The sequence below is a fragment of the Condylura cristata genome, unplaced genomic scaffold, assembly GCF_000260355.1.
Source record: "Condylura cristata isolate star-nosed mole 26May11 unplaced genomic scaffold, ConCri1.0 scaffold00008, whole genome shotgun sequence".
NCBI classification, from domain to species: Eukaryota; Metazoa; Chordata; class Mammalia; order Eulipotyphla; family Talpidae; genus Condylura; species Condylura cristata.
In genome coordinates, this window is record NW_004567109.1 from 10090227 (window position 1) to 10108283 (window position 18057).

The window sequence follows — 18057 nt, forward strand, 5'->3', positions numbered from 1 at the left end:
AACAAATTGGCCCCACACAGCAGCACACAGTCCTGCCTCACTTCCTAGTCTGTGTGGGTCAGCCAGGGCTTAGCATTTCAGCACCAAGCTCTCAGCACTGGGCAGGACTCCAGAATATGGGGTGGGTTCAGCTTGTTCTGCATGCTGCCTCGCTCTCTGATCTACTAGGCTTGTTTCTCTTGTGGTGAGCGGTGGGGCCTTGTGGCCAACTCTAGCCACACAAACACATGCTGTGCTTCTGCTAGTGGGCAGCTGTCCACAGAGAATGGCCCTGCAGAGTTACTTGGGAAAGGGCGCGGGTACATGATGCTGTTAAGAGAGGAACCAGGATAACTGGTCACTCTTGAAAATCGCATGCTTCCTCTGTGCCTCAGTTTCCCCTACTGAGCATCACAACACGGGCTGCTGGTCCCTGCCCTAGATCTGCTGAATGAGACCCGAGGAATGGGGCCTGGGAACCTGCATTCCCAACAAGTAGCTTGAGTGTCTCTAACCATCAGACAAATTGGGAAAGCCCTGTCTAAGTTTCTCTAAGCCCATTCAAGCCCTCAAAGGATTTCTGGATCAAATCCGCCCCTTCTTTGTTCTAAGTCACTTGGCAAGCCTGGTGCTGTCATAGCTGCCCAGAGCCCAGCCCCGGGCTATGCAGCCATACCACAACATCCCCACCACACCCCCCTGTGCCAGATGAGGATACGGCCCAGAGAGGTAGTCTCAAAGTCCTAGTACTTAGTGGCCTTGACTCAGATTTAAGTCCAGGACTGACTCCAGGCCTACACTGGAGGAGACATAGTTTCAGAGGGCCTATGGCCCATTGGGAAGGCGAGACATGGACAGAGGAGTTGGGACAGTAAGGGGAATCCTGCCCCTGATGTGTGGGAGAAGGAAATGTCAGGAAGGGCCTTCTGGAAGAGGAGGCATTTCAGGTGGAGTCATGTAGGTATCCAAGAGAGGAAGGTGAGGCAACAGGGTGGAGGAGAGCTCCCCTTTCTATTCCTCCTAAGCCCGGGTTCCTCTGCACATGCTGTTCCCGCTCCTGGAGTGCTTTTCCAGCCTGCTCTTTCTCAGACCTTAGCTCAGACTTGTTCACAGGCACCCAGCACCATGGTGCCCAGTTCCCAGGGCCTTGTGTTGTTGACCATTTCCTCCCTGCCTGTCTCCCCCAGCACCACCCTCAGCACCCACTGGCTCTGCTCTCTCTCACCATGGTTTCCCCGTGACAGGGGCCCGCCATGGTGAGCATTTGCGAAAGGCCTCAGAGAAGCATGGAGAGTGGACAAGTACGATAAGGCTAGAAAACAAGGTCACAAATGCTCGCAGTGGTCTTTTTTAACCAGACCCTAAAATTCAATATGTAAATATCTTGCCTTAAAAGGAAAAAGCATTTCCTTGGGGCAAGTGCCTGGGCCTTGCTCAGCCTCCTGGCATTCACCAGGGCCAGAGCTGTTCTCTGACTTCATAAAGCTGTCAGGGGCACTTTCAAGCCACACCCTGCTGTTCCAGAATGCCTTTCCGCCCACGCTCACGCGTCCTCCCTGGGGCCCCAGAGGAAGGAGGCAGCCCTGGGCTCCGTAGTCCCATCTCAAGGATGAGAAGACAGGGCTCCAATAGGGAGAGGTCAAACACAAACGGACACCCCCAGAGAAGGCCAGTCACAGAGGAGAGGCTCAGAGACCCGGATAACATGGCAGCGACAGCCGTGCAGACCCAGTTTTTAACCAGACTTCCAGTGGCATGCGGCTCTTCTGAGGCTGGTGCCAGCCACTCTTCCACCCCAAGCAAGGCCCCATCTGCACACCCCGAAGGTCCTAGAGGTGCTGGCCAGGGGCAGGTAAAGCATCTGGACTTCAGAATCACGCCCCACGGCACCAGCCCTGGACACGTCCCTTCGCCTGCATCCTATTGCACCTTCCGCATGGCTACCACCAACCCCTCCTGGTGGGACCCTGTGAGCTTCAGCTCATGTTCTCAAGCAACTTCAGAGGCGACCTGGGTCAGAGATGGTTCTATAGTCACCCTAATCATCATAATGGCTCACACTCATCAAGTGCTTACTCTGTGCCAGACACCCACTTGTATCGGTGATAATGAAGTTTTACAGCAATGCTGGGAGGTAGTTCCTAGTAGACTTCTGTCTTTAGGTAAAGAAATGAGGCAGTAAGTCAAGCGAGTTGCCCATGGTCGCCAGGGAGCCTGCATAATTACATCGCTGCATTCTCGTCCCAGTATTGGTCAAGCCCCTGCCTTCTGCAGAGAAGGCGCCTGCAGACTGTGCTCCTGGGCCTCTTCCCCCTCCCCCCCCACCCCAAACTAGCCTGGTGGGTGGGCTCAGCTTTGGGCCACCCATACTGAACAGCAGACTGACCAGTTAGGAAGTTTCCCCCATCATCATGTCCTAGGGGATCATATGGGGAAAAGGCAGCTCTGTGTCAAACCAGGTCTGGCACAACTGGCCCTCATCCAGCAGGGGCCTGGCCACACTGTGTGACCAGGCTCTCTAGGAGACCTGCCTTCTGTGGCACTTCCCAGTCATTCCAGCTTTACCTGGGGGTTCCCAATGAGCCATCCTATGGACAAAGACACGGAGGAAGAAAATACATGGCAGCCAGACTTAAAATGAAATCTGAAAACGTATTAGTTTCTTATTGCCGCTGCAACAAAATACCTTGACAACTACAATTGACATACAGTTCTCTTACAGCTAGTTAAATGGTTGGAAGTCTCATTTGGGTCTCATCAAAGTGTCAGCAGGCTGCGTCACTTCTGATAACCTGGGACTGTCTGTTTCTTTGCTCATTGGGGCGTCAGCAGAATTCACTGCCACGTGGTGTAAGAGAGCTGGTTTCCTTGCTGATGGTCAAGGGGAGCTGCCCTCGGCTCCCAGAGGCCTCTCTCTGGTTCCTGCACCTGCCCACCTGCATCTCAGAAGCTGCATCGAGCAGTTGGCATCCTCCTCACACTGCTCTCTGTTCTCTGACTCCCAGCTGGGAATGGCTCCCCTCTTTTAAGGATTCAAGTGATTAGATTGGGCCTACCTGGATAATCCGGGATAATCTCCCCATCTCAAGGGCCAAAACCTTAATCACATCTGCAAAGTCCCTTGCCATGGAAGGTAACATATTCACAGATTCCGGGGATAAGGACCCGGACATCTTTGGGGCCCATTATTCTGCCTATTCCAGAAGGTAACCTACATTACATGAAAACATGTCAGCACTGGCAGGGGCCTTGGAGTTCACCCAGTGCAAACGCTTTCTTTTATAGAACAGAAAACTGAGGCCCAGAGATGTTCTAAGATTGTACAGCCGGCATCCACCAGCTGTCACAGCCTCTGTCCACGGCACCACTTCCATGTGACTTTCTCGTGAAAGACTTTCAACTTCCCAAAGCCCTTTCTGCCAGCCATGTTCTCCTCTGATCCTCCGCCCTCCCGTGGGGTGGGCACACAATGGCTCAGACGTGAGCATGTACTCACCTGCTCTTCTCCCTGGGGTCGGGATCAGAGAGATGGGCCTAGAGAGCCCCCAGGGAGGCCCATGTCTGGGGAAACAGAGAGAGTGAGAGGGCACGTTCTCCCTGGGTGGAACCCTCTGCGCACACTTCCTCTTTGATCCTCCCAAGAATTCTGCAGAGCAGGTAGACATTGCCAGCCTCGTATCAGTTACGAAGTACTTATCTCGCATGCCAAGTCTCTGGGTCGGCTGGACTGTTACTCTGGTCCTGGCGGGGAGCGTTCATACTTTTGAGGTCCATCTCCTCTGGCCACTCAGCAGCTCTTTGGATCTTGTCAGGGCTTTGTTGTGTATTTGGAACTGACTGCTGCTGGCTAGACAGGGGGCTCCCGGTCAGAGCAAACAAGCAGTTTTTCAAGCTGCAGCTTACATCTTGTTTGTTGATATCCCATTGGTCGATGCGAGTCACATGACCAAGCCCAGTTATGGGGGGGGACTATACAAGTTATAGGACAACGGATATAGATACAAGGAGACAATACAAAATCAGTTTATTAGAGTGGTTTAAACAAAAGATAGGGTTATTTTTCTTCTCTGTAAAAGATGTCAGAAGATAGGAGTTAAGGCAAATCCATGGAATCAGCAGAGATCTGGGTTCCATGGAACATAGCTACTTCCTCATGGGCCAAAATAGCTGCAAGAGCTCCAACTATCACACCCATATCCTGGGCAGGAGTAGGGAAGAAGGAGAGTACAAAGTGTTGGGCCCCTCTTTTTAAAGGAGACTTCTTAGAAGTCCCACATAAGACTTCCACTTAAATCTCACTGGCAAGCTCATTGTTACCTGGCCACTAACTACCAGGCAGTTTAGGGAAAATGTATTTTATTTGGGCACCGGTGCTAGCTAAGACCCGGGATTTTATTAATTTAAGAATGAAAGGAAGGATATGTTGGAAGTCAGGTGAGGAACCTGAGCTCAGAAAGGGGGATCTTACTGAGGTCACAAGCAAGCTGGGAGCTGAGTCCCATCACCGCCACCACTCAAGAGCCTTTGCTCAGTGCTTCCCTGCTTACTGAGAACCTGAGCAGCCCAGATAGCTCCACATGAGCATGGCCCCTGACCCCTAGGCCAAGTGTTATCCCAGTGCTTTACATTCAGGCCTTCACTTAGCCCCCCAACATCCTCACCATGGTCCCCATTCTGTAGGGGGGAAACTGAGGCACAGGGGGGTGAAGTAGGTCTCCTGGGCCACCTGATTCAAGGCCCAGTCTCTTGCTACCTTGCTAGTTCAGGTGCAGGGGGAGGACTGGACCCTCAGGCAACCACAGGTGAGATGGGAGGTGGGTGATGGGCTGTGTCCACAGCACCAAGTGCAGGGACTGGCCTCAGCCTGCTCACGTCTGCTTGTGGACAGGACCAGGTAACCAGGAGAAAAACTAACCCTGGCTTAGTGTCAGGCAGAGGCATGGGCCCAGCCCCGTCCCTGTCACCATGAGCTGATGCCCCCTGGGCGAGACACTTGACCTGACCCTTAGTTCCCACATCTGTGAAGTAGAAATTTCTGTCCCTAATGCCACCTGACTGTGCGGCACGCAGTAGGGGCTGCTAATCCTATGCTGCATGAAGAATAAGTGAGCAGGTGAGCAGGTGACTGCCACACCAGAGAGGAGCTTTTCTTAGGTTCAAGGGGAAAATAATAGTATTCCTGGACGGAGGTAGTTTTTGATGTTTTTTCCCAAACTGCTTATGTTCCACAGATCACTAGCTAGTTCCAAAAGACATTAATAACAAAGATATGAAAAGGGGTTCTAAGGCCAAATGAAAAAGCTGCCTAGGCAAAGCAGGTCAACCGGGGTTCTCCCCGCAGGACATCTCAGGGCCTGACTGAATGAGCTCGCAGCGGCTCACGGGCAGAGCTGTCGGTCTCTGCTTCAGCTTTGTGGCACCAGCCTTGCGCCAGTTCTCAGCTTTTCCTTTTTCCTGTCCACACTACTGTCAGAGAGGCTTGGACCTACCCGAAAGAAACAAGACCGTCTTCTGGAAGTGCTTTATTGGTAGAAATTCTGTTATGAGAGTTATGGTTGATTGAGTCACCCAGCACTACAGTTGGGTCATTGAGCGTGAACTGCATCACTGCAGTTAAGAGAAGAATGCTCAAAACAGCTACCCTGTTGTCAGCTGGAAATTCTGCTTCCTGTCACAGCTGAAGCGTCCCCACCGCGGGCGCCGGAGAACACGCTCGTTGTAACAGACAATTGTCACAGTACTGCAGGCTGGCGTGCGGACCAGGCCCGTGTTCCTAGCAGCCTAGCACAGCGTGGGTTCTGAGGGAGAGGGAAGGATGATTCTCAGCAATCTATGCTGCCTCCCCTGGCTACTGCCGGAGGCCTCTGCTCCAGATCCAGCCCCCAAGGCCAGAGGCCTCACCCAGCTTCTTAAATGGGGTAGAAGAGGTAAGGGGGTCCTCCCTGGTGGTGCAGCGGGTTAAACGCAGCACTGCATGCTAGCTGCAGCTGCCTCAGTGCGAGTTCAAATCCCTGCCCTGGAAGTGACCCACATGGCACAGCACACATCTCCTGTCTCACCTGCTGCTCCCCTCAGCAGTATATTTCAGGCGATCTGCCTGTTCTGCTCCCCATTCTGTCTCTGGTGAAGCCTCTCACTGCCCCTGCACCCCAGTTCTGTATACATAAATTTAAAAACAAATCTTTAAAAAAACAAAAAGCGGTAAGGAGCTCTCCTCCCTCCTTCCCCCCTCCTTCCAACAAGTGCTGATCACCTATGCTGAGCCACACACTGTTCGAAGCACTAGTGATGAAAGACTGAACAAGAGAGCCATCTCCCCTCCTGCAGATAGTGTTAACACTGTAAAGGGAAGAGAGCATGGGGTTCACGTGAACAGAGGGGAGGGCTGGTCAGGGAGGCCCTCTGAGGAGGCAGCAGTTTGCTGAGACCCGGATGAGAAGCTGGCCACGGAAGGCCTGCGGGAGCCAGGTTTCCAGGCAGAGACTAGCAGCATGGGGCTGAAGTCCTCAGGAAGGGTTGACCTCAGTGTGACAGGAGCAGAAAGGCACCAGCACCGGTGCTTCTCGGGAGCTCTGGGCAGCGGCTGCATTGCAAGTCAGGAGGGCTTTAGTCTGGTGCAGTGGAGAGCCACAGAGGGGGAGGGGGCTGTCACCAGGAGGGGAGACACGGGAGGCAGCAGGAGATAGAGCCTGGGGCTTGGCTGGGGTGTCAGACTTCCCAATGCCCAGCAACCCTCCCCGCTCCCTTGAAGCTCCTGCCAGTCTGTCTGGCCGAGGGGCGACTGCTCCAAGTAGGCATGTCCTTCCTTCCTCGGAGCTCTGGCTGTGGGGGCGAAGCTGACACCCAAATCCACACCCTTTCAGGAGCCAGGGTCTCGGGCCTCCTGACTTCCTGCCTCATACCAGAAGACCCTTCAAGAGCAAGAGCCCTGAGTTCAACCCCGTCAAGCCCTTAGGGGGAAATGGAGGGCACAGACAGAAGGCTCTTTGCCCCCATCGCTAAGGAAAGGACTGGACACTTCCCGAGGGGCCACCGGGGGCAGCAGGGCCGCTGACCACCTGCTCTAGCCAAGCAGGCCTGCCCTGCTGGCCTCCCCCTTCCCCTTTTGGCCATAAACCTCTTTTGTGCTTGTTCCCTGGAGCTCCATCTCCTTGCAGGGGTCACGGGGCACCACTGACCCCAGCCCCTGCCTGCGTGCCCAACTGGTAATTGAAAATACCAGAATTCCCTGAAGACCAACTTACAGGGAAACCTGACACCCTGGGGTGGGCGGCAGGCGGCAGGAGGGATGGGGGAACATCCAGCTGTTCCCTTTTCTCTGCTGTTAATCCCCCTGGATTCCAGGAGAAAGGCCAGCCCGGCTTGGCCCCCTCTGGCCCCCTCTGGCCCGCCTTGATCATCTTCCCAGCAAATGCCGCCTCCTTGCCACGCCCAGGGTTACGGGGCTTATGGGATCAGAGCCGGGTTAGCTGCCTGTAACCCAAGCCTGCCAGCTAAGCCCACCAGGCCCAGACCCCCATAGCCGAGTGAGATCTGCCTTCTCCAACAGCTGAGCGCCTGGAGCTGGGGCGGGCCGGTGGCGGTGGGAGAGGTGAGTCAGCAGAGCTGGGCGGAGGTGGCCTCCAGCCCCAGGCCGGGAGCTGGACCAGGGTGTCCTCAGAGGCCCTCTGTGTCCACTGGCTTCCAGACCGCTTTGGCTAGCTTCTATCAGTCACAGCCAATGGTGGGGAAACAGCAGCCGGGGTTCAAATGCCAGATCCATTGATTGCTATGACTTAGGGCAAGTTGCTTCATACCTCCAGGCCTTCGCTTCATCATCTGAAAAGTGGGTTTAATATCACCAGCCTCACCCAGTTGGTGTTCACGTTGAAAAGAGATGGCTGCTACAAAGCATTTGGAAACGCGCCCAGAGCAGATGGAACAGGAAAGTTCTGGGCCCAGGAGGACCCGGTCAGTGGTGCTATCAGCTGTCAGTGCACACAGAGAGCCCTGGGGTGGCCTCATTTTAACAAGATGCTGGCCGGACCCCCAGGCGCTGGTGACACCTTGGTCTGTGTAGCCTTGGGCCGAGCTCTTCACTCCGACTCTCAGCTTGCCGTGTGCAGAATGGGCCTGAGGAGGCCAGCTTCAGGGGCTGTTGTGAGGCTTCCGTGCAGGTCAAGGGCATGGCCGGGCGCCAGCACACGAGGCCCAACAACAGGGGTCGCCGGGCCTCGGGCTCTCTTGTCAGCCTAGGAAGGAACGAGGAAGACAGGCTCTCATGGAATCTAAAGAGGAAACCGCAAGAGCTGGGTCCCCCCACTTCCCAAGAGGCCTGTCGTGCCTGCCTGTCACGCTCATGTCCGGAGGTCAGAGGCCCTGCCAAACGGGATTTTGTGAGGAGCAGGGTCAGCCTCAGGCTACAGACACCACTGGGTTAGCTGAGACAGGGTCTGCTCGTCCCAGACCTCTATCTAGCGCCAAAATATTTCATCACCCAGGAGAAAACCCCAATCTACCCCTCCCCGGCCTCTGATGACCACCAGTCTGCTTCCTGCTTACTGCCTGAGCATCATGTGATACGGGATCGTGTTGGATGTGATCTTTGTGTCCCTCACTAGCGTGCTTCCGGGCTTCTCCCACATGCCAGTACTTGCTCCTTCATGATCATGCTCTAGATACGACCTTACTGTGAGCAGCTGGCCACTGGTTCCTCCCTTCACCCACTCACGGGCACGGGGCTGTTCCCCTCTGCTGGCTGGCATGAAGCGTGCCCTGGAAGCAGTCCTGCACAAGCATTTGTTTGAAGACCTCTTTTCAGTTTGGGGGGCCGGGGGGTGGGCGTCTATAATCCTGGGTCACATGGTAATGCCATGTTTAACCTGTTAAGGCACCACCGAACTGTTTCCAGAGCAGCAGCAGATTTATTATTGTATGTGAATTTGGGGGAGGTCATTCCCTGCTCTTCCCAGGCGCATAATGGTCACTCCACGAGTTTGTTGAGGGGATTAAACAGCCTCCCACCTTCTCTGCTTCCCTCCCAAAGCCCCATCACAACAGAACGTGCCCTGGGGCGTTAGGCTGTAGGAGAAAGAACACTTTGTCCACTCCACTCGGGCCAGGCCAGAGAAGGGGTCAGTGTCTCTCTGCTTGGAGTTACTTGGGCTTCCCCAGGGCTGGGAATCATGTCTGTAATCTCAAAGTGCCCTTGACAGCAGCGTCTTCATGACCTTAAACCCGTCTCCTGCCTCCTGTCCGTCCCAGGCTGGCTGGGTGTCCTCGGTCAAACGGCCTCCCCACTTGGGCCCCGCAGCTCTGTCCGGGCAAGTCTGAGGTCAGCCTGGACACCAGCCTCCCGTGCCTGCCCAACCCCTCACCTCTCACCTCTCTTCCAGCCCCATCGGCCGTGTCCATCATGCACCAGGTGAGCCGCACCGTAGACAGCATCACCCTGTCGTGGTCACAGCCCGACCAGCCCAACGGTGTCATCCTGGACTACGAGCTTCAGTACTATGAGAAGGTACCTCTGCTCGGGGAGCATGTCGGCCCCATCCCCAGCTCCTGAAGTCCCCTCCTCAGCTGGGGCCTGGGGTTCTGCCCTCCCGCGAGAGGAGACGCACCGTGCAGCCGAGAACACCTGCTGCAGAGCCCGCTCTCCTGCTGGCTCGGCTTCTCCTGCTGCGAGATCTCGGGCAGGTGTCCTGACCTCTCTTACCTTTTAGTCTGGGGGGGTCCGGCCAGCATCTTGTTAAAATGAAGCAGCCCTTTCCCCATCAAGGCCCCTTCGTCTTGACTTCAGTGGGCCTGATGTCTGAAACAGCTGGATTTATAAGTAATAAGTAGTGTTCCACCCATTCTGAAGCAAGGATGGGAGAGTGCCCAAGGGCATCTGTGCAGGCAGAGGAAGCACCTGTGCTTCCTCTTCGGTTCCAGCTCAAACACTGTTTTCATTTGCCCACGTGTCCATTGTATGGCAAGAGGATGAGTTCTTGAGGTATCAAATCAGACCCTCTGACCCCCACAGAGGACCTCTAGGACACAGGGACCCTGGCCTGGAAGTCGCCGCTGTGGTAGAAGGAAGATGGCCGGGACTGAGAAGCCAGACATCCAATCCCAGCTCCGGCCATCACCAGCTGTGTGACCTTGCCAGGCATCTTGCAGCTCCAAGCCTCAGTTTCCACCTGTGTGGGATTTGTGGGGTCCATAACAAAGAGACGCACAGCTCCCAGCAGCCTCCCTGCCTGCCTACTGGCCTGTCCTGTACGGGGCCCGCACAGCAGCTGGGGGTGAGGGGGCCAGTGGGGAGCTGGATATCACAAGCCCAGGAAACTCTTCTGACTGCTGACTTTTCCTGCCTGCCCCCTGGGGCACCAAACAGCCCCACAGAGGCTGCCAGGACCCCTGGGGAAGATGTCACTGGGCTGCCATTCAAACTGAAGTGTATGACTGCGGGAGGGACTGTCCAGACTGGAGGGACAGGGGCGTGGAGGGAGACGCTCTCCCTAAGGACTGAGACAAGCAATCCTGCTGGAGCCCCACTTTATGAGGCCCAGCGTGGGCCTCTAACTACTGGATCAGCCCAACCCTGGGAGGCTCCGGGGCTCCACAAAACACCAGCCGGATGATTTTGTGTGCTTGAGAGCCCCCCCTCCTCAAAGCAGCACATTCACGAGGCTGGGGGGCCACGTCAGTCCTGCTCACTGCCTTCTCCCCAGCACCCTGGGCCACCCGGGACACCTGGTGAATAAATAACTGGGTGAATGAATAACACTCCTGGGTGTCTTGTGCCACCGCGGACCATTCATAGAAGGCCCCTGCGCTGCCCTGCACCTCGTGTCTCCAGCCCCTTCTGCCTCCACCCACACTTCTCCTGCCCCCCTCATCTCTGCCAGTCAGCCTCTGCAGGGTCCCTCTGGCTCCCCCTCTCACCTGGACATGCCCCCCTTTAAGCATCGCTAGCTGGCTGTGGGAGCCGGTGTCTCCTCCAGAAGGCTATGAATGAGGGGTGCGTGAATTCTGTGAATGAGAGGAGCATGGAACCTGTTAACGACAAAGGGGGCTGTACCCAAGGCTGGATGCCTAGATGGAGCCGGGGGTGAATTCCATCCTCACCTGCACCTGCCCAGCTCTCAGCCACCCCTTCGAATCTCAGCTTAAATATCACCTCCCTGGGGAAGCCCGCCCCGACTGCCCCTCCCAACACAGGACCCTCCCAACACAGAAACCTCACTCCTCTCCATTCTTCTTAGCACTGATCACAACTGTTTTATCACAGTGACTGAGCCACTAGGTACTAAGAGCTAGGCACTAAGACCCTGCCCTGTTTCTCCTGGGTCCCCAGCCTGGCCCACAGTGGTTGCTCAAGAGGAGTTTGCTGGACCAAGGATGTGAGTGTAGCAGTGGCAGTGAGCCGAACATCCCTGGTAGCCACACTGACCTCTCCAGACCCTGCAGCTAGGCAGGAACTACGTTTCCACTCCCTCTGACAGGAACAGCACTCAGAATTCAAAATAAAAAAAAAAAAAAAAAAACCTAATTAAGAAGCTTTATGATTAAATGAAACTGGAAGTGTGTGTCCCCAAAGACAGGAGCGGAAATGAGGAATCCCAGCGCGGCTCCTGCCCACGACCCACTTCCTACTGAGATGGGAGGGGCCAGAGGGGCTGACGGGTTTGGGAACCAGGAGGCACCTTGTCCTACTTTCTGCTGCTGCCCAGGTATCCCCAGGCCACTGCTGGGGTGGCAGGACCACAGGCCTGGGGCAGCCATGGTCACCACCTGCTCACACTCCATGAGTGCCCCCCACGTGGGTGCTCCCCATTATCTCATTGATCCTCACACAGTGCCTGTCATCCCAGCAGGGACACTGAGGCACAGAGACCATTGCTGAGGAGCAGAGCAAGGCTCTGGACCTGTGTTTTCACATTCATCTGAAGCCTGCCTCCCAGTTTGCTCCCAGGCATGCATGAGGAGGATACCAGACTAGGCTCTGATGAGGGGCCGGGGTCTTAGGCACAAAGGCAGGAGAGAAGTAAGCCTGAGATGTGGCTGAGATGACACATGACACCTCTGCTGTCATGCCTTCCTCCAGGGCAGAGGGGCCTGGCATCTGCCCGGAGGGAGATGGACACAGGTTCAATCAATATCCACCATCACCAGCTTTCGACTGGACCCTGAGCTGGGTATGGGGCATAATGCAGTCAACAGACATACCCGCAGGCTCAGGACTTCACAGGCCAGGGACAGCCACTTCAGACACAGCCTAGAGACAATGTGTGACGAAAGTCACAGAAGGACTAGCAAAGGCCCCATGGGGAACCAAGGAGAGGCCCATAACCCTGGCATGGGTGAGGGCAAGTCTTCATCCAAGTAGCGCTTGAGCTGAGCCTTGAAAGACGCTAGCAGTTCACCAGATAGACAAAAGATAAAAGCAAGATCCTCCCAGCCGACAGGCAGGGCATGTGCAAAGACCCTGGGGCAGGAGTGTCTCAGGGAAGAGAGAAGGCCAGCTGGCAGTAGTGGCGTGAACAAGAGAGATCAGCGGGAAACAGGGAGGAAGGTGACAGGCTGTGTGGCTGGTAGGCCACATAGGTTCTAGCCATCGAAGGTTCTAGAATATTGCGATTTGACTCCCATTACTTTAAAGGTCCCTGTAGCTTGCTATGTGGAAAACAGGCCACAGGGCTGTCCCAGGTGGACCCTGCTCGAAACTCTCATGGGACACGGCCTGACGTGCTGGTGGCAGGGACAGTGAGAAGCTCAGAGGTTCAGACAGTATTTTGCAACTTGAGGGACCAGGGCGTATAGAGAAAGATGCCTGTAGTGTGTGGTGCCTTTTCCTGGGACAGCTGTGGACTTTGTCTGCAGGTATAGGGGTGGGGCTTCATGGGCTGGGGGAGATGGCGTGTGTGACAGCAGGCTGAGAGGAAGCAGAGTAGGAAGGAGAGGACCCAGGCGAATGGCAAGATTTTAGGAGAGAGAGAAAAGAGTTGATGAAAGGGTTGGAGGAGCTGCCAGCAGAGAGGGAGGAGGAGAGCTGGCCGGTTTCTGTCCCGGACCTGGGGGTGAGGCTGTGACATACCAGCCAGCCTGCCCCTCAGCCCTGCCCGCAGGGAGTTATTTCTGACCAATGGCAGCCGCCTCTTACCTAACACATTGGCATCCTCCTGCGGCCTGCGATTGATTTCTTTAATGAATGCGCCTGATCTTCCCAGGTAGGGAGTCAGAGGCTGAGGCTTAGAGGCCTGTTGGCCCCGCCCCCACCTTGGTCCTTTCCCTCTTTACTGGGCTCTTTGGGAACCTGCTCTGCCTGGCCTTTCTCCAGCCCCACTAGGGTTTCCCAGCCTGTCAGGAGCCCAGAGCCGACAGCCCCTTTGCTGGAAGGGTTCTGGACACCTCTGACAAAGGGTGTTAACCAGGCCTGGGTTGGCCATCTCTACCAGCTCCGGAGGCCCCGAGACAGTGACCGCCTTCAGCAGCTGCCCCAAAGCGCATACAGGTTCCCAGTGCCTTTGGCTCCCAAGTGCTTAAGGAGAGTCATTTTATGAGGTCACCTATGGCAGATGGGCCACACCGAAGTGTTTATTCAACAGATTTGCATTTGGCAGAAGGGAGGGGGGAAGGACATTCTAGGCAGAGATAAAGGCTGGGGGCTGGGGGCCATGCCAGCCCTGGCTGTGTGCATGACCCCAGTGAGTGGAGCAGTGTCTGCGGAGAGCCCTGTGGTCCTTCTGTGCGCTGATGATAACTGACCACGAGGCCAGCATCTCCACAGCCTTCCGTGCTCTAGAGACAACGTTAAGGCTTCACCCGCTTTCCCTGCCGAAGCCCCACACACCCTGGCGGTACCTGGTGGGCTGGCCCACTTCAGAGGAGACAGGGTTCAGAGGGCTGGAGAAGTGCACCCAGAGCCTCACTGGCCCTTGAGCTGTGGTAAGGACTCAGCCCAAGGACTAGAGGATTTCATGCTAGGTTTCTCCCTGCCATCTATTAGCGTTCAGCCTTATTCAGAAAGGGGAGCGAGGATGGGAGTTGATAGCTCAACCAGCACCGCCTCATCAAATTTTTGTCTTCATAACAACCCCCACGGGCTGGCATTTGTTGTTCCATTTTCTGGACTAGAAGCAGGGCTCAGAGATGTAAGTGAAGGCTCTTTGCCAAGGTCACAATGGAAGTGGAAGAGCTGGCATATGAAACTGCTTCCACTCCTTTCCTCTGTCCTATGCCCTGGCTGGTTCCTTCCTCTCCTCAGGCAACTGTGCTACCAGCAGCTACTTTCCATCTCCCTCTCACAGTTGGGAACTTGAAACTTAAGCCTCTGTAAAGAGAGACCCACCCAATCTGCGGAATCCAGCCCCTGTCCAAGTCGGAGCAGATCCTATATTAGATAGTGGCACCTAGTGGCCAAGCCTGGTACTACAATCCAGATTGGGGATTTTGAGTCCATTAACATTCATTCATTCTTCCTGTAAGCATTTATTGTGTGTGAGGGAGACGAGATCCCTGCTCTTGGAGAACCTACAGTCTTTAGAGAAAACAGGTGTATATCAGAATAGTAGGTGTAAGTGTTGAGAGCAGACACTGAACCTGCAACCTCTGGCTGGGACTTTTGGGAAGTCTCCCAGTAGAGGTGGTGCTGGTGCTGAGTCTTTTTTTTTTTATCTTAAAGATTTCAAAGATTTATTTATTTATTTGTTTACTAATGCATACAAGAGCTGGGGTACAGGTCACAGGTGTGTGGGTGGTGAACAGATTCACCAGAGACAGAGTGGGGAGCAGAACTGGCAGATACACTGAAACACACTGCTGAGGGGAGCAGCGGGCAGGTCAAGAGAGGTGTGCCGCACCATGTGGGTCAGCTCCCTGGCCAGGGATCGAACACATGCTGCAGTGAATGGAGATAGCTTCATAGTGCTGAGACTTAACCCTTTGTACTTCCAGGGAGGCTTTGGTGCTCTTTTAAATAATGAACTGCCAGGAGATGGGCAGCAGCCCTTGCAGAAATCCAGCATATCTAAGGACAGTACCATTGTCAAAGACAAGGCAAAACACCTGGTTACATCTGAAAACATTTTTTTTATATAAGTATGTCTCAAGTCTTGCACAGGACATACCTACAGTAAAAAGAAAAATACATTGTTTACTTCAAACTTAATTAAGCATCTTTTATTTGCTAACTATGGCAGCCCTGCCAAGGAAAAGGGAAGAAGCTGGGTGTGACAGGGGAGACTGGCAAAGGTCAGATCACAAAAGGTCTGTCTTGCAAAGCTAAGGAGTAGAGCCCGTGCCTGTGCACCCTGGGGAAGGGCTCTGTGTGCAAGCACTCTCTGCTTGGTAAAGGGAGCAAAACACAACCCCTCCCTCAGGAGTTCATAACCCAAGGGCTGAAGAAACCTGGGCCCAGGGAGAAGAGATGTAGTGGAATCCCCTCTGTGACACCCACAGCCAGTGGGCCAGGCTTGGAGGAGGGGGGTGCATCTGGCTGGGGATTCTAAGAGGCTTCCTGGAGGAGGGACAGGAGATTTGGCTCAGGAAAGAGCCTTCCTATCTGCTGCTGCCTTGGGTGTGGGGGGGGTGGTGGAGGGGAGGCACTGGCAGGTGAGCCCCTTCTCAAGTCCCACATCTCAAGCTGTCACCTCTTTGCCTCTTCTCCTCCCTCACCTGCTGCTCCTTCTGCCAGGAATACCCTCCCCCCTTTGCCTGGTTGACTTGCGTTTGTTCCCTAAGACATGACTCCAGTTCCCCCAGCTCCCCCTGAGAGTTCTCCTTGACTTCTACTATTACCCCTCACCCAGGCACGGTCATCTGCTCCCCATTCATTATGCCCTACTCTGCCAGGGTCAGCATTTTAGACCTGTTAATTCGTTATATCCTCTAAACAATTCTTGAGGTAGCTATTATTATTATTCCCATTTTAGAGGTGAAGAAAAGAAAGTAAGACAAGTTCAGGAACATGCCTAGGAGCCGAAGGTGATAAGGAGTAGTCAGGATTTGAACCCAGGGAGTCTCCTCCCACGTGCGGACCTAATGTCTACTCTATAATACCCATAATAACACAGTTCACATCGAACCTAATTACTGCAAGAGCTTTCCAAGCGTCTGTGTACCTCAACGCATACGTGATTGACATATACAATCAGATGTGCATTTTTCTGCATAAGGATTCATAGTTTTCATCAGCTTCTCATACAGGTTCATGATTCTCCAAGGATTGAGATCTCCACACTGTTTGCTTTCCTGAACAGAGTTCTCTGAGGCCAGGGCCTGTGCTTCAACCCCTGTGGCTCCGCAGGGCCCAGCCCAGGGTCCAGTGCAAAGAGGGTATCTGGGAAAGGTTTGCTGGTGCCTGACAGATGCCTGAACAAGCGCCATTCCCCCACTCCCACTGCAGCACTGCACCCCATTCTGTCCCAGACCACTCTGGTCACCCTAAGCAGTGCTTAGGAGGTCAGGATTGGTGTTCTGCACCCTTCAAAGGTGGGGGCATTAATTAGGTCCTGGTTCCCAAAGGCATAGACATTATAGCTGATCCACATGGGAACCTGGTTTTGAGTACCAAAGCAACTGATATGTGTGGCCTTGAGCATCATTTTCCCTTTCCAGGCCTTCACTCTTGCCTCATTCAAGTGCACTGAGGCGAGCTGGGTGCCTTCTACATAAGCAATCAAGGCGATGGACTGGGAGGTGGGTGCAGAAGTAAATAAGGTGGGCCCGCTCCTGCTGTCTCCAGGACTCACAGTCCAGTCCTCGAGGTCTGCACAGTGACTAGTGCAACTGTGTCAGTAGCTGCTGTAACCCCCCAAGGCCAATGGCTAATGAGGGGCTACTTTCATTACCACGAGAGTGTGTCTGAGGGTCAATTCAGGTGGCCTTGTCCCAGCCTAGGAGTTAGGTCAAGATCTTCTCCACATGTTTCTGATTCTGGAACCAGCTGTTACCCAGGCTAACCACCCTCTTCCCCCTTAGCAAATGACAGAAGCACAAGAGGCCAGACCAAATCAACAAGCACATATAAAGACTTTTGCATTACATCCTCTAGAATATTCCTATGACGAACGCAAGTCATGTGGACAAATTCCTCATCCATGAAGTCAAGATACATCCTCTGGCCCATTCACAGGAAATGTTACAAAATCACCTGTTGAAAGTGTGAGCGTGAGACTCAGTAATAGAGAGAACCATAGATGTTCACCCGGTACCAGACCCACCACAGGTGGCTGGTGTGGGCAGCAGGCTTTGGGCCCTCCGTGGGCAACACTGGCTTAACTGTCTTCTCTGTTCCTCGGCAGATGCTCAGTGAGTACAACGCCACAGCCATAAAAAGCCCCACCAACACGGTCACCGTGCAGGGCCTCAAAGCCGGCGCCATCTATGTCTTCCAGGTGCGGGCTCGCACCGTGGCGGGCTACGGGCGCTACAGCGGCAAGATGTACTTCCAGACCATGACGGAAGGTAGGCCACGCCCAGAGGGGCAGCGGACAGCACTGGCTCCCAAGGCAAACCCACAGCCCCCATTCCCATAAAGTGCAAATCAGAAAGGCACACCCTCTTCTGGGTATTGATCTCCCAGTGTACCCCACGGGCTGGAAATCTTTGTGCACCACGCTTGCAGGCACTGTTTCTGCCACCAGAGAGGATATGTCTCCTCCATTACCATTGTTAGCCCACGACTCCTGGGCTCAGCCCTAACTTGTAGAGCCCCTCTGAGCAAGTCCCTTCCCCATCCTAGTCCAAATTTTTCTTATATATGAAAGTACTATGTTCAGTCTGCAAGAACAAATATATCTCATTCATAGGCTACTCCAATGACTTGAGTGAGATTGTGGATTTGAAAAGCCTTTTGAAACCACATCTGAGTTCAGCTGAAAGAAGAGCTGGGATGGATTAGTTATGTCTGCCCTGGGCAGAAAATAGGAGGAGCCCATGTGTTATGTGTCTCCACATAAGGGTGTGAATTCTGGGGCTTGACTATTAGAAAGCACAATGATAATTCAGCCTTACCTATGGGTCCCTGTGCAACTCACTCTTATCTCTCTGAACCTCAGTTTTCTCATCTATACATGGGCATGATAAACTACCTCATGGTCATTGTTTCATCAA

The 18057-nt window shown here is 54.2% G+C and overlaps 1 protein-coding gene across 2 annotated transcripts in view; it reads left to right on the top strand.

The window, feature by feature from the left end:
• The window catches only part of EPHB2 (EPH receptor B2), a 106395-nt gene that overhangs the window by 71575 nt on the left and 16763 nt on the right, over positions 1 to 18057 (top strand). Inside the window, exons 5-6 of one of the 2 annotated variants that reach the window (XM_012722660.1) lie at positions 9354 to 9478; positions 17247 to 17409. In XM_012722660.1, the coding sequence (XP_012578114.1) occupies positions 9354 to 9478; positions 17247 to 17409 (288 nt within the window). The remainder of the gene's footprint in view (positions 1 to 9353; positions 9479 to 17246; positions 17410 to 18057) is intronic. The other variant, XM_012722661.1, reaches the window with a different exon arrangement.